The sequence below is a fragment of the Lepus europaeus genome, chromosome 1 (genome assembly GCF_033115175.1).
Source record: "Lepus europaeus isolate LE1 chromosome 1, mLepTim1.pri, whole genome shotgun sequence".
In the NCBI taxonomy this organism is placed as follows: domain Eukaryota; kingdom Metazoa; phylum Chordata; class Mammalia; order Lagomorpha; family Leporidae; genus Lepus; species Lepus europaeus.
In genome coordinates, this window is record NC_084827.1 from 126,292,676 (window position 1) to 126,307,097 (window position 14,422).

The window sequence follows — 14,422 nt, forward strand, 5'->3', positions numbered from 1 at the left end:
GTGCTTGCCTAATTGGCCCTTACTGCCACTGTTCAGCCCTATGCTCACTTCTGGTTCTTCCTCATCCTTTAGGTATGAGCTTAAATGGTTTTTATTATAGATGTCTTCCCTTATGATTCTCTAAAAGCAGTGCCCTATCAACTCCTTTACTGCTTTCTATACATTTCCTTAACACTATCAGAAGTTTGCTCCTTTAATGTTAATCACAATTGAAATACAAACCTGACTGTGAAAGGGAGACCTATATTTCTCTAACCAATATATTGCAGCATCTAAAAAGATTGGCTGAACTGAATGGATAAGTAACAGGAAATAATTCTGAGAGATACCCTAGGGAAATGATGGATCAAGTTCATCAAGACATAAATTTAAGATGTTCATAATAATGAAAAACAAGAAATTTCCTAGCATACAATTGAAACTGTCAAATTAGTTAGAATATTTGGAAGCATTAAAAAGACTATTAGAGACCTTCTGCAGTTATTGAGTGAAATAATTAGATTACAGGCCATTGTGTAGGGATGATAACATTATTGTAGAGAAAATAACAATGATATTATGTTGTAGTATGAATTCAGTCAGAATGATTAGATGTATGTGAAAAAATTTTGAATGAGCAAAACTTCAGGTGGTTATGAAAGGGTGATTTTTTTTTTTTTTGGCCTACTAGTGGTTAAATACGGTTTAATTACATCCTTCTGCATATTACTCCTACGTACACAGACTCAAATACCTACTCTATCTCTCAGGATATCACTGCCAACAAAGTTGTAACTACTCTAGGATCCTAATACTTTGAAACATACAGAATTAAATCTTAGTTTCAACTATTCACATGGATTTGGCTATTTCAGGTTGGAATGATTTCCATTAAAAAGTTTCCCTAAAAAAAAAAATCCTAGTGGACCCACTGAAATTTATGACAAATAGTGACAATGATTCCCTGCTTTAAATATATACTTGATAAATCACACCAAAACAGTAAGTAGTATGATGATCTTGTGGCATCTCAATCATTGCATTCCCCACAGCTGAACAAAGAAAAACACTGTAACTGAGTTCACAGCAGCTTTTTGATCTTAACACAAGTTACCAATACGTAAGAAGCTGTGAACAATAGCTCTTTGTAATTCCCAGATACAAAGCTGTTGAGAAAACGACTTCACAATGCCAATCAAAGAGCTGAACATCTGTTTGGTTTTCAAGCTAAATGAGCTGCTTTCCCCTCAATGCCAACCACTAAGCAACAGGCCTTCTATGTATTTTCCATTCACTGTTGACTGATTTACCAGTTCTCAAAAACATTCTCTTCAGGATCATTTAATTTTTTATCATTCTTTTAAATAATTCTCTCCATTCTGGCAGATACAGTTAGCAAGCTGATGGTACATAATTTTTCTTTTAGTCCTTAATTAAAAAAAAGTCACATAATTTTATTTCCCAATTTTTATGTTTTTTCCTGTGGAATATTTCAAAATAAATAATCTAATAGTTGACCTGTTACCAAATGTTGTACTTAAAACATTCCCAAATCAGTTTATTTTAAACTAAAAATTTCATATTATTTAATAAATTTCCAAAGGCTTTAATTAAAGAAATAATTCAAAATGTGATACAGTCTAGTGTTTATTTTATGTTATGGCAGGTACACTTGAATTTCAAAAATTTAAAACATATAAAAAGTGGTTAGGGACTAACATCTGTATCAACAGTTGATAAATGTCTAAGATTGTTTATTATACAGCAGGGTATAATGGTAGTGCTAATGCCAACAGGGCACCATGGAAGTTAGTCTAAAAATTATCACTAGGCTTTATACAAACAACAGCATATGCTGCTGTTTTAGAATTTTGGGACACGATCTGCTTCTAATGCTAAGCAGTCCTTTAACATTTTTAATGTTATACAGTGTTACAGTATTTAGTTTGGCAAATGTTTCAAAATAAAATAGAAATGTATTCATAACATCACAGAAATGCACATCCAATTTTGTTTTCAATAAGAACCATAAGTACAGATCAGAACTCTTTCCTATATGAAATAATTTACACACAGATGAATGCTCTAGTATCACTATCTAAAATAATCACTAAATACAATTCTTTTTCAGAAATAAACAAGCAAAGGGTATGTTTTTCATTATCAAATATCAAAAAACATGTAGATAATGTAGGTTTTTCAAACAAATGATACTCTAAAATTATAGGAATGATTTCAGTGAATTCAGAGAATGTGCAACCTAAATCAACCAAGTATATTGTAGTACAACCATATTAAGAAATCAAAAATCAGAAAATACACCATGAAAGAAATTTATAATCCACAAAACTGTTTTTCAGGCCTTAAGGTAAAATAGTTCCACAGTTTACAGATAAACCGAGGCAACAGAAATGCGTGCTTGTCTTCAATAAGTAGGTATTTTATGCAGAAGATGTAACACTTTGTTTGTAGACAGCATGGTATGCATTTCTCAGCAAGACATAAGGAAAACAAGATTCCAAAAGATCCATTGTCAAGAATGGGGATTCCTGTACAATCTGAAAAATTCCAAAAATGCATGGAAATTTAAGTTATTTATCATGGGAACATTTACTGACAACCAATTATGTAAAAATATCTATACTGTTTCATTAAAAAATTGACATAAATTATTTTCCTTCTACTTTAAAATCAAAAATATTAATGTGTCACAGTGAATTATATCAAAATCCTTGAAAAATGTTACTCTTTGATAAAATCAATCACTCAACAGAACGTGTTGAGTACTTTTATTGTCCTTAACAATATAACAGATAAAAGAAAACATAAGGATACTGAAAATGTGGTCCATATCCCTAGACTAAGCTAGAAAGCAAAATCAGACATAAGACCATCCATAATTAAATAGCAAGTTGTAAATTCTAGATGAGTTCAAAAAGAAAGAAAGATTAATGTACGAGAGAGTAATCAGAAAAGATTATCATGAAAGAGATTTGCACTATGGGGACACGCTGGTCATTATGATGGACATTGTTCTCTGCAAGAAACAGACATGACTCTAAGTGAAGCAGAGCCTTATGGTAAAAAAGAGTGTAGGTGCTTCATAGACAGTGGGCATAGAAAATTACAGGAACTTACATTTGATGAACAGAGTCAGAATATTAGGAAAATCAGAAAACTAAAGAGAATCAAACGTATATACCAGGAAAATACAAGGCCCAAATGTTCCCCAACAGGTTGAAAAACTATTCATAAAAGAATACTTCATAGTTAATGCTCAACTTTGATTTTGTTTGTTAATATTAACATAAATATAAAATGTAAGGGATGTCAGTTTTTTTAGCCATTTTAAGAAATTGTATAGGTTGGGTGGAGTGAATACAAGAAATCAAAAACTACCTCAGCTTGCCAAGAAAAGGCAGTCAGGAATGGCTCAAACCTTTTGTTGTCAGTAAAAATTAAGATGAGACTTACCATGTCTAGCAGTAAATAAACAGATTCTCTATTTCTTGTTGTAGTTTTATCTGTTTCTTGGCCAATTTTCAGTAGACTTGAGGAGGCAAGCTTAAAAATACACATACATATCAAGTGAGTTTTTAATGAAATGTTCATCAGTTACTTTTTTATTTTCAGGATGATTCAACTTCCAACACATTAATTATTAGTGCTATAAATAAAATGATGAGCAATTAAATCAGATGTCTAAATACACAGTCAAGCAATAGTTTAGAAAGCATCAAAGGACAGATCCCAAGGAAATAAATGTAGTAAAGAAAATTGATCTTTAAAATTTCTTGGCCGGCGCCGTGGCTTAACAGGCTAATCCTCCGCCTTGTGGCGCCGGCACACCCGGTTCTAGTCCCGGTTGGGGCACCGGATTCTATCCTGGTTGCCCTTCTTCCAGGCCAGCTCTCTGCTATGGCTCGGGAAGGCAGTGGAGGATGGCCCAAATCCTTGGGCCCTGCACCTGCATGGGAGACCAGGAGAAGCACCTGGCTCCTGGCTTCGGATCAGCGCGAAGCGCCAGCCACAGCAGCCATTGGAGGGTGAACCAACGGCAAAAAGGAAGACCTTTCCCTCTGTCTCTCTCTCTTTCACTATCCACTCTGCCTGTCCAAAAAAAAAAAAAAAAAAATTTAAATTTCTTTTTCAGAACAAGTCTCTCTTTGAAAGTATTCAAACTTTTCCTCTTTCCAATATCTGCTGTTAAATAAACAGTAGTCTCCTTTTATCTGACCTTTTGCTTTCCGTGGTTTATTAACAGAAGTCAACCACAGTCCAAAAAATATTAAATGGAAAATTCCAGAAACAAGTTCTAAATTGTGTACTAAGTAGTGTGATAAAATCCTGTACCATTCTGCTCCATCCAGCCAAATTATCCATCTGTTGTGTATCCATATTATATACACTACCCACCCATCCAGACTGTATATGCTTTCCACCCATTGGTCACTTACTTTTGGTTATCAGAACAACTGTCACTGTTTTGCAGTGCTTGTGTTCAAGTAACCCTCATTTTACTTAATAATGGCTCCAAAGAGCAAGTGTGGTGATGCTGGCAATTTGAATATACCAAAGAGAAGCTGTGATAAGAGAAAAGTTAAAAGCTCTCCAGTTCAAGAATGAACAAAAAACATATGCTAAGGTTGCTAAGGTCTATATTAAGAACAAATCTACCCATAAAGTTATCAAGAAGGAAAAAGAAATTTGTGCTAAAACTGTAAAAGTTATGGCCACACTGCATGTGAAGTGCTTGGTTGACATGAAAAGACATTAAATTTGGGGGAAGACATGAACAGAAAACATGTTCCAATTGATGGCAACATATTTCACCAGAAAGCATTAAGCCTATACAAAGATTTGAGCACGAAATTCCCTGATACCAACCATTTACTGCATGTAAAGATGGTTACACAGATTTAGAAATAGACTTGAACTGAAAAAAAAAAAAAAAATACTGGACAGAGCTGCTGCTACATTTTGGGTAGAGCTGAAGAGGTTGATTATGGAGAAAGAATACCATTCCTCATTAAAGTGCAAAGGTAGCACCAGAGCTTAAAACATAGAAGAACAAAAGAACTCTGGTATCATGTGGCAATCCTGAAAGGCATAGTGATAAAATCAGCCATAGTATGCAAAGACATGCTCTCAAAAACAAAAATTATCTGCCTGTGTTCTGATAGCATAATCATAAAGTGAGGGTGACAGCCATCTTGTTTATGGAGTGGTTCCATTAATGTTTGAAACCAGAAGTGAAAAAATATTAAGAGAAGCCTTCAAATTTAAAGTCCTACTGAAAACAGACAAAGCACCTGAATCTGTTTGTTTTGAAAATGCAAATATTATAGTTGTATTTTTGACTTCCAAATACAAACTCATTGCTTCAGCCCCTTGACTAGGGCATTATTCAATTTGTCAAAGGCACATACACTTGCCTCATATTTGACTGCATTCTTTACCAACTGAGGCAGACTAATCTGGACATACATAGTGCTGGAAATCATTTGTACTGTTCAGGCAATAACATTCACCTAAGCTACAATGGATACATGAAAACGAGAAACTATAAATGCCTGCTGGAAGAACTTATGAAGTCATGAATGATTTGACAGGCTTTCCAGAGACTGATGAAGAAGTCAGGAAAATCATTCACAAAGACAAACTGGTGGCACGTCAACATGTCTGATAAAACAGAGAAAGAACATACTGATAGCCACTGAGAAGTGTCAACAAATGAGGAACTGGAATACAATGTTGAGTTACCTAAATAGGAAGATGATGAAGATGAAGAAACTAAAGCAGAATTAGCAGTGTAGATCCACTTTAGAAAGATGCTAAAGCGTTTCAAACTGTACACTTTAAAGGACAGAATTAAAAGGACTATGATCTTTGGATGGAACACAGCAAGAAAGTCATCACCTACATGAGCACCAAAGGATTATAACCTCTGTAGCAATATTTGGATGGGTTAAAAAGAGATAACTACTTCCAATAACAATAATATTTCAAAATTTTTTTTTGCAAAGGGGAGGGGGGAGTACAATTACTGACAGACTCCTGATCTCAATTATCATCATTATCATGGTTCAATGATCCTCCTGATGTATCATCACCACGTCAACAAAAGCCCAACACAATAACTACAATACAATACCTACATCACTCACTTCACTTCATCTTTCATCACTGTATCATGTAACATCATGAGGAAGGGTTAGTATACCACAGTAAGATATTTTGAGAAAGAGAGAGTTTATTATTTTAACTGTTCTATTTTATCATTAGTTACTGTTGTTAATCTCCTATTGTTCCTAACTTATAATCTTTATCACAGGTATGTATGAATAGGAAAATCAGTATATATTATGGTCATTATTATCTGGCTTCAGGCATCAACCGGGAATCTTGAACATATTCCCTAAAGATAAAGGAGGACTACTATATTTCTTAATTGCCAAAATGGAAGACAATTTTACATTGAGTTTGAAATTATAGGAACACACTGAGATTAGGACATTGAATCCTGAACAAAGGAAATAAAGCAAAAGGAAAGAAAAGAAAAATTTTATTACTATTTTCCTTAAAATAGAAGTTATTTTCTTCTCATTTACCTTTAAATTCATTTTCTCTTACATTTACTTTTTTTTTTTTTTTTTTTTGACAGGCAGAGTGGACAGTGAGAGAGAGAGACAGAGAGAAAGGTCTTCCTTTGCCGATGGTTCACCCTCCATTGGTCGCCACAGCTGGCGTGTTGCGGCCAGCGCACCGCGCTGATCCGAAGCCAGGAGCCAGGTGCTTCTCCTGGTCTCCCATGCAGGTGCAGGGCCCAAGCACTTGGGCCATCCTCCACTGCCTTCCCGGGCCATAGCAGAGAGCTGGTCTGGAAGAGGGGCAACCAGGACAGAATCCGGTGTCCCGATCAGGACTAGAACCGGGTGTGCCAGCGCCGCAAGGCAGAGGATTAGCCTGTTGAGCCACAGCGCCGGCCCTCCTACATTTACTTTTAAAACAAAAAAATAATTTTTTAAAAAAGCTAACAATATTTGTAGCTGAAAAAGAAGCAAATATTGTAGAGTTCAGTATGCTAAGGTACATTTTTCCTTAAATAAAATATGGAAATAAAGGATATAAAGAGGGGCCATAGGAGTTGCAGTGTAGTGGGTAAAGCTACTGCCTTGAAACACTGGGATCCCATCTGGTGCCAGTTCATGTTCTGGATGCCCCATCTTCATTCCAGTTCCCAGCTAATGGCCTAGGGAAAGCAGTGGAAGATGGCCCAAGTGTTTGGACCCCTGCCACCCACATGGGAGAACCAGATGGAGTTTCAGCTACCAGCTTTGGCCTGGTCCAGTCCTAGTCACTGTGGCCATTTGGGCAGTGAACCAGTGGATGTAAGATATCTCTCTCTCTCTCTCTCTCTCTCTCTCTCACTCTCACTCTCTGCCTTTCAAAATAAAGAAACAAATTAAAAAAAAAAAAAAAAGAACTACACTAACATAGAAACCAAGAGTCATATTTTTATGAGGCTAGACTTAGCAGTACTCTCTTGGTAGCAAGCAATAATTTTTATTGCTGAGTTTGTCATCATTAGTGGTCTTTTTCCAAGTAAATGGAAATTAGTCAAATACATCTTTTTCAAAGGAAATAATCTCTATTTGGTTCAATTTTCCCTTTTCAAACTCTAGGGGAAAAAAAAGGTCACATTGCAGAGCTCCAGAGAGGCGGGGAGAGGCTTCTGAGTCTGCAGGGAAAAAATTAAGCCTTGTTGCTTAATTTTAATGCTTTTGCTTGTCCCTCCCTCCAAAAGTACTCAAAAAAAATTAAAAGGAGACTGAAACTCATTTACTAAAGAATTTAAAAGCAAAAATATCATTAGAGGACACTAAATAAAATGTAAAATAAATGACATTTACTCTATTGTATCACATGGTTGTGATTTTTAGTTTTCTTTATAAAATGTCATGAGTTTTGTTACTTGATTATACTTACGGCCAAAAATTCTTTAAGACGGTCTTCAATGCTTCCTTTGTGAATTGTAAACAAAGCTGCTGCGATCTGGTTGATGGCTTTGGCCAAGCAATGTATATTGTTGCAGTGTCCTGAGAAAGTGCAAATAAGGTGGTATAGATTCTGTATGACCCCAAAATATCAAATAATACATAGCAGGCAAATATTTAATGACTTCACAATCTACATAAATAGAGACATGATTAGAAGCAGAGCTGGGGCATCAACTGACTTGCCTTCCTTTTTCACAAGGAATGGTGTTTTCAGTAACTGCATAATATGACAGCAACAAAAGATCGTATCTATATTAAACAGGCAAATACTTTCAAAAACCCCTAAAAGAAATCATACATGTTTTACAATAACTTAGAAACCAAAAAAGCAGTGCTTGGCTGCTTTACAAACATTTTATCATCCACTCCTTAATATAATCCTGAATTAGCTACTTCCTCACTGTTCTCTAGCACATACACACATTTAGGCAGATGTGATCTCACTTACATACATGTCACAGATCAAGAAACTGGGGCCTAGAGAAACAGACTACCCCAGGTTACACAGCTAGTAAGTGGCAGGATTTAAGCCATATTTTATTATGAAACAGCATCGACTACTTAGAAAGTATCTACTACTCCAAAATTAGTGGTTTGTCCATTGCTCAAAAAATTTTAAACCATGTTACCTTCTATAGCAGGGCTGTACTGAGACATCACATTACTGGCTAACGTTGGCAATGAAACTGCTACAAAGACCATGAGAAGGCAGGCAATTTTATATTCTTCTTCTGGACTAATGTTTTCTAAAGGAAAAAATTTAAGAATTTAAGTCAAGGTATGTCTTGAAGATGAGCCAAAGACAAAGCAAATTTTTAAATAAAAATTACTTTAAATCACTTAAAATTTAGTATTTTATTTAAAAATAATAACATGAAGTATTTTATTAGCACTCTAAAGAACTGATCACACTTTTGCTATAAAAATATATAATTAAGTAAAAATACTATATAAAAATTCTGAAGTCCATAAATTATTTTTCAAAATATTCATTTTCTATAAATTTTTGAAGACCTCTCATATGTTACTACAGGCTTTCTCAGGCATATTTCAAGGACACATTAATAAATAGTTAATATTGGAGGTTACAAAATATAGTTAGGACTAACTTTGGAATCACAAAATTTCCTAACAAAATTGGTAAGAAATTATTTTACAATAAAAACTGACTTACTATGGCTCAGAAAATTTATAAATTATTCTGCAAAATCACAAAAATAAATCCTTAGTTTCTTTTTGAAAGTTATAAATATTATGTGAATAAAAAATAACGAGCATCACTTTGAAGCTTTTAGGACAAAACCCTTTCTAAAATATTTATTGTAATATGTATTCAAATTGTGTTGCCTAGGCACTTGACTTCTTGTCTGCTACCTGGGAACTTTTGGTTACCCTACTCTTCATCATCATATAATTAAGAACTGAATGTAAGAAAAAAGCTAGAATATACTTTAAAATTTGATTATAAAAAATGCAGCTGTAACAAATCTACTAATCGTAATAATTATCCATGTGACTATAAGCAATATGCTGCATGAATGAAGACACAAAAGGCATTAAATAAGACAAATGAATCAAACAATGCTCAAGGGACCAGTGGAAGAAGAAATTTTAGTGCCATAAATAGATGAACTGCTATTTATATCACAGTCGAATCAAATATAGAGCATTCCGGTAATATATTTCAAAGGACTATCCCTAACAATAACCAAATGCTTAGTATTACATAACAATAAACAGACTCTATGGTGAATAAATTCAGTCCCATTAAAACAGAACATCCTGTTCTAGATACCATTTTTTTTTGCTATCATCGGGACTGTATCTAATCAGCTTACAAATGCTGTTATCTTCTCCACCTTAAAAACATCTCTTCTGTTTACCTCTAAGCCTTCAGTTATAATATTTCTTTGCTCCACTTTTCAATAAAACTCTTCAAGAATTGTCTTATACCTAGTACCCCAATTCCTTTTCTCCTATTCTGAAAAACTCCGCTGACACTGATTTTTGTCAGCACCATTCATTAACTACATAACTGGTCATTGTCTTTCTACTTTCTTGGATATTACTCACCCCTAATTTTTCTTCTACTTCATAGGTCCTTCCTTATCAATTTCTTTTTGGTTATTCTTCCTCTTCTCCTTAAGCTCTAAAGTTAGAGTGACCCAAGGCACAGACCTTAATCCTCTTCAGGGATCCAGCTACATAACACTTAATGGCCTCAGAGGACTGAGCTATCATCTGAATGAGGACTGTGCTATAACACAGGCCACCAAGGGCAGTGAAAATCTTTGTCTTTCCACACTGATGCTCCAACCACTCCCACCACCGTTCCACCTCCCCAAAAGAGAAAAGACCAATACAAGGCAGGTAGTTGAATAAATGGATAAATATCAGACTTACACCTATGTATAAGGAAAAGTACTACATATTTACTAACACATTTTACCTGATTTTTGTGAGGAAAGTGCTACCACCAGGGCAGGATCAATTTCACAAGGTAACCCAGCAGCTGATGATAACTCATACACATTCATTGCAACCTGATAAGAATTAAAGAATTAGAGGTAGTCCAACAAATTTCTGAGAATGTTCACTTTGGTAGATTAAAATTTGCTGTTCATAACAGAATTGATCTGGCCGGTGTCATGGCTTAACAGGCTAATCCTCCGCCTTGCGGCGCCGGCACACCGGCACCCCTCTTCCAGGCCAGCTCTCTGCTATGGCCCGGGAAGGCAGTGGAGGATGGCCCAAGTGCTTGGGCCCTGCACCTGCATGGGAGACCAGGAGAAGCACCTGGCTCCTGGCTTTGGATCAGCGTGGTGGGCCAGCCGCAGCACGCCGGCCATTGTAGGGTGAACCAACGGCAAGAAGGAAGACCTTTCTCTCTGTCTCTCTCTCTCACTATCCACTCTGCCTGTAAAAAGAAAAAAAAAAAAAAAAAAGAATTGATCTGTAGGACTACTATAAAACTCCAGGCTGGCGCCGTGGCTCAACAGGCTAATCCTCCGCCTTGCGGCGCCGGCACACCGGGTTCTAGTCCCGGTCGGGGCACCGATCCTGTCCCGGTTGCCCCTCTTCCAGGCCAGCTCTCTGCTGTGGCCAGGGAGTGCAGTGGAGGATGGCCCAAGTGTTTGGGCTCTGCACCCCATGGGAGACCAGGAGAAGCACCTGGCTCCTGCCATCGGAACAGCGCGGTGCGCCGGCCGCAGCGCGCTACCGCGGCGGCCATTAGAGGGTGAACCAACGGCAAAGGAAGACCTTTCTCTCTGTCTCTCTCTCTCACTGTCCACTCTGCCTGTCCAAAAAAAAAAAAAAAAAAAAAAAAAAAAAAAAAAAAAAAAAACTCCAGGAACTTGGCTGAAGCAGGGAACTACTGAGCAAATAATTTATACTGAATAACTGATTCAGTACTCCAGTGTACTGCTAGCTATAACTTCCTGCTGTGAGGCCAATGAAAACTTACATACTTTCTGTGGCAAATTCCAACAGAATTACTTCAGAGCTATTTTTCATGGAAGTATGGATTTAAAAAAATCATAGAGATGACTATGAACAAAAGTAAATCATTGTTTTAAAAACAAAACAATGAGTACTACCAAAAGTTCTCTGCACAGATTTTTTTTTTAAATAATATATTTTCACATTAATTTGAAAGGCAAAGAGACAGAGAGAGAGAGATGGAGAGAATGGGGGTAGGTGTGGAACAGAGATGTTCTATTTGCTGGCTCATTTCCCAAATGCCTGGAAATAACCAGGGATGGGCCTGGGCAAAGATGGGTGTCTGAAACTCCCATGTGGGCACATGGACCCAAGTACTTGATCTGTTGCCTCTCAGGATGTATATTAGCAGAAAGCTGGATTGGAAGTGGAGGAGCAGAGCCAGGACTTAACTCCAAGCACTCTTTAGCTAAAGGGATGCAGCCACCTTAAGAAGCCTCTTAACTGGTTAGTTCACAGATACATTTGGAAGTGGGAAAAGGAAGGAACAAGTGGTGGACAAGCCTCCAAAAGTTTGAGCAGCACCAATTTGAGAATTGACTTGAGTGCTCCACAAATGAGTTGACTCACATTATATTTTTCAGTTCATGGGAAACAGAAAATAACCTCTCTAAGAAACATGAAAGCTGAGACTATATAGATATGTGTCCTGATATGTTATAAACTACCTCTGGTAAATCACTGTTGGGATTAGATCAGTGGCTAGATTTCATGGCTCAATAAATTATAAAACAAAAACTGACTCACATTAAGCTGCCAACCTTCTATCTTATATGAATTAACTAAAAAAACAAATAAACATAAATATTTATTATAGCTTACAAACAACCTTTTCTAAGAATAAATATTTATTTTAATATCACTAAAAGATTTAAACTTTAAATTAAAAGCTCATCTTTTTCATTCTGCTTTATGATCGTGAATAAACAGTTACCAGTTTAAACAAAAAAAAAAGATTTTTCACTAATTTTATATTGTTAAAGGTGAACAAGGGAATGCACAGGTAGTATTTTGGTGCTGAGCTTTCAAAGAAATAATTTCAAAGGCAAGCATGCTAACTGATCACTATAAAAAAGAGACTTTATAGAAGTACAGGATTTATTATATCTCATTTCTCGTGTAATCCAGATTTCATTTTAGAAATGATAAAATCCAATCAGAAGTTATATTACTACCTTCATATCAGTTTCCCTTGGAATGTGATCCTTAAAATCTTCAATTGAACTTACAAGAAAAGGAATGTGGTAGGATAAGACCTAGGCAGGACAACAAAGAAAAATGTAGAATTATTTTTAAATGGCAACCCCTAAGTTTATGTAATACTACCATTTGATTGATTCTAGTTTTCATAAAAGTTATTTTACTTTATCTATGTTCATGTGATTTTCAAGTACCAAAATACATGAAATGGAATGTATTCAATATGCAATCAAATATATTCAAAATCAAAAATGCTTCAACAGCAAAATTGAAACAATAATGCAATAACTAGGCAAGTTATACTATTCACATGTCTATATCAAAACAAAATTTGAGTTTAATTTCTATATAGTTTATCTTCTCCCATGATAAAAACTAAAATTTTAGTTATATCAATACCCGCTATAAATTTAAAGAATGATTTCTGGTTTCTGGGAAATTAAAAGTGATTTTCTGAATATAAGCATGTACTTGCAATAGTTTCTTACATCTCTGAGTGCTTCTTGTGCCAATGATCGGAAGGATAAAATCACACCAATTATTGTCATCCTCTTCAAGACACTGTCAACAGCTAAATTCAACAGAAGTAAGGGAAAAGAAGAAAAAAGAATGAATTGAATTCTATATTAACCTTGGAAAAAAACTCGCAGTCACAAAATTTCCATGATAGAAGATGTAATTAATAGAAATTTGATTATAACAAATGATTAGTGGTAAAGGTATTGAATACTTGAAGTAATACTAGTTTACTTCAAATGGAGTATACTATGTTCTTTTAAATAGGCTAGCCAGTTCACCAGAATCTTGAAGTAATCTTTCACATAATTACCTGTATAAAAAGAGGGGAGGAAGGTGGGAGGAAGAGATCAGGGGAGAAAGCAGCAGCTCAGTGGAAACAGCTCAGAAACTTACAGATTCTAAATTGTTTAGTTGCTGAGATCTTGAGAAAATAAGGGAATAATGACTATTTAAACTACAAGCAGTTTTGGTAGCACTAGGTTGTTAAGCCCATGAATAGATTTGATCACTTACATAGTGCTTAGAGAGCATTATTCTAAAATTATGGCTATGTATTTAATATTAAAAATCATTTATTAGAATTAGAAGGATAAATACTTTCATATTTATAAAGCCAAACAAACATTAAACATTTCCCACATAAAAGGCACTGTACTGGGTAATAGGAATACAAATGTAAATAGAATCATGATCTACACCTCAAATAGCAAACAATCTAAATGAATTGTCAAGAAAATTAAGAAAATACTAGCATGTTTATATGATGGAAAAATATATATATCATTACATATGTAACAAACTGCAAAGAGGTATATAGAAAACTGTGAACTATAGTCAGTAACTGAAGAAAAGGAATGGAGAGAAGTGTTCTGCTTTTACTTTTTGAATTTTGTGCAGCTTGGTTAAATTCTGACCACAAGCATCTTTCATTAAACCTCACAATCCAGGTATAATATAAACTAAAATGTGATGGAAATTAAAACAGCAGTGTTAACAAAATGACACAAAGCACATTTTTATAAATTCTACATGAGCGGAAACCAGTTTTACTGATTTTATCTACCCATAGCACTCAAGAGACCCTGATATTCAGCAGGCCAGCAGGTGTTCAATGAAATGGTAATTCAAAATCAGACTATCCAGAGAACAGAGAAATGAGGCTG

General features: G+C 35.4%; 1 protein-coding gene across 1 annotated transcript in view; it reads right to left on the reverse strand.

Moving 5' to 3' along the window:
- Window positions 1–1,610: 1,610 nt before the first annotated feature.
- The window catches only part of NCKAP1 (NCK associated protein 1), a 122,361-nt gene continuing 109,549 nt past the window's right edge, over window positions 1,611–14,422 (reverse strand). Inside the window, exons 25-31 of the mRNA XM_062188773.1 lie at window positions 13,229–13,311; window positions 12,716–12,796; window positions 10,489–10,582; window positions 8,669–8,785; window positions 7,969–8,078; window positions 3,454–3,543; window positions 1,611–2,537 (exon numbers count right to left, since the gene is read on the reverse strand). Coding sequence (XP_062044757.1) covers window positions 2,421–2,537; window positions 3,454–3,543; window positions 7,969–8,078; window positions 8,669–8,785; window positions 10,489–10,582; window positions 12,716–12,796; window positions 13,229–13,311 — 692 coding nt within the window. The 3' untranslated portion in view covers window positions 1,611–2,420. The remainder of the gene's footprint in view (window positions 2,538–3,453; window positions 3,544–7,968; window positions 8,079–8,668; window positions 8,786–10,488; window positions 10,583–12,715; window positions 12,797–13,228; window positions 13,312–14,422) is intronic.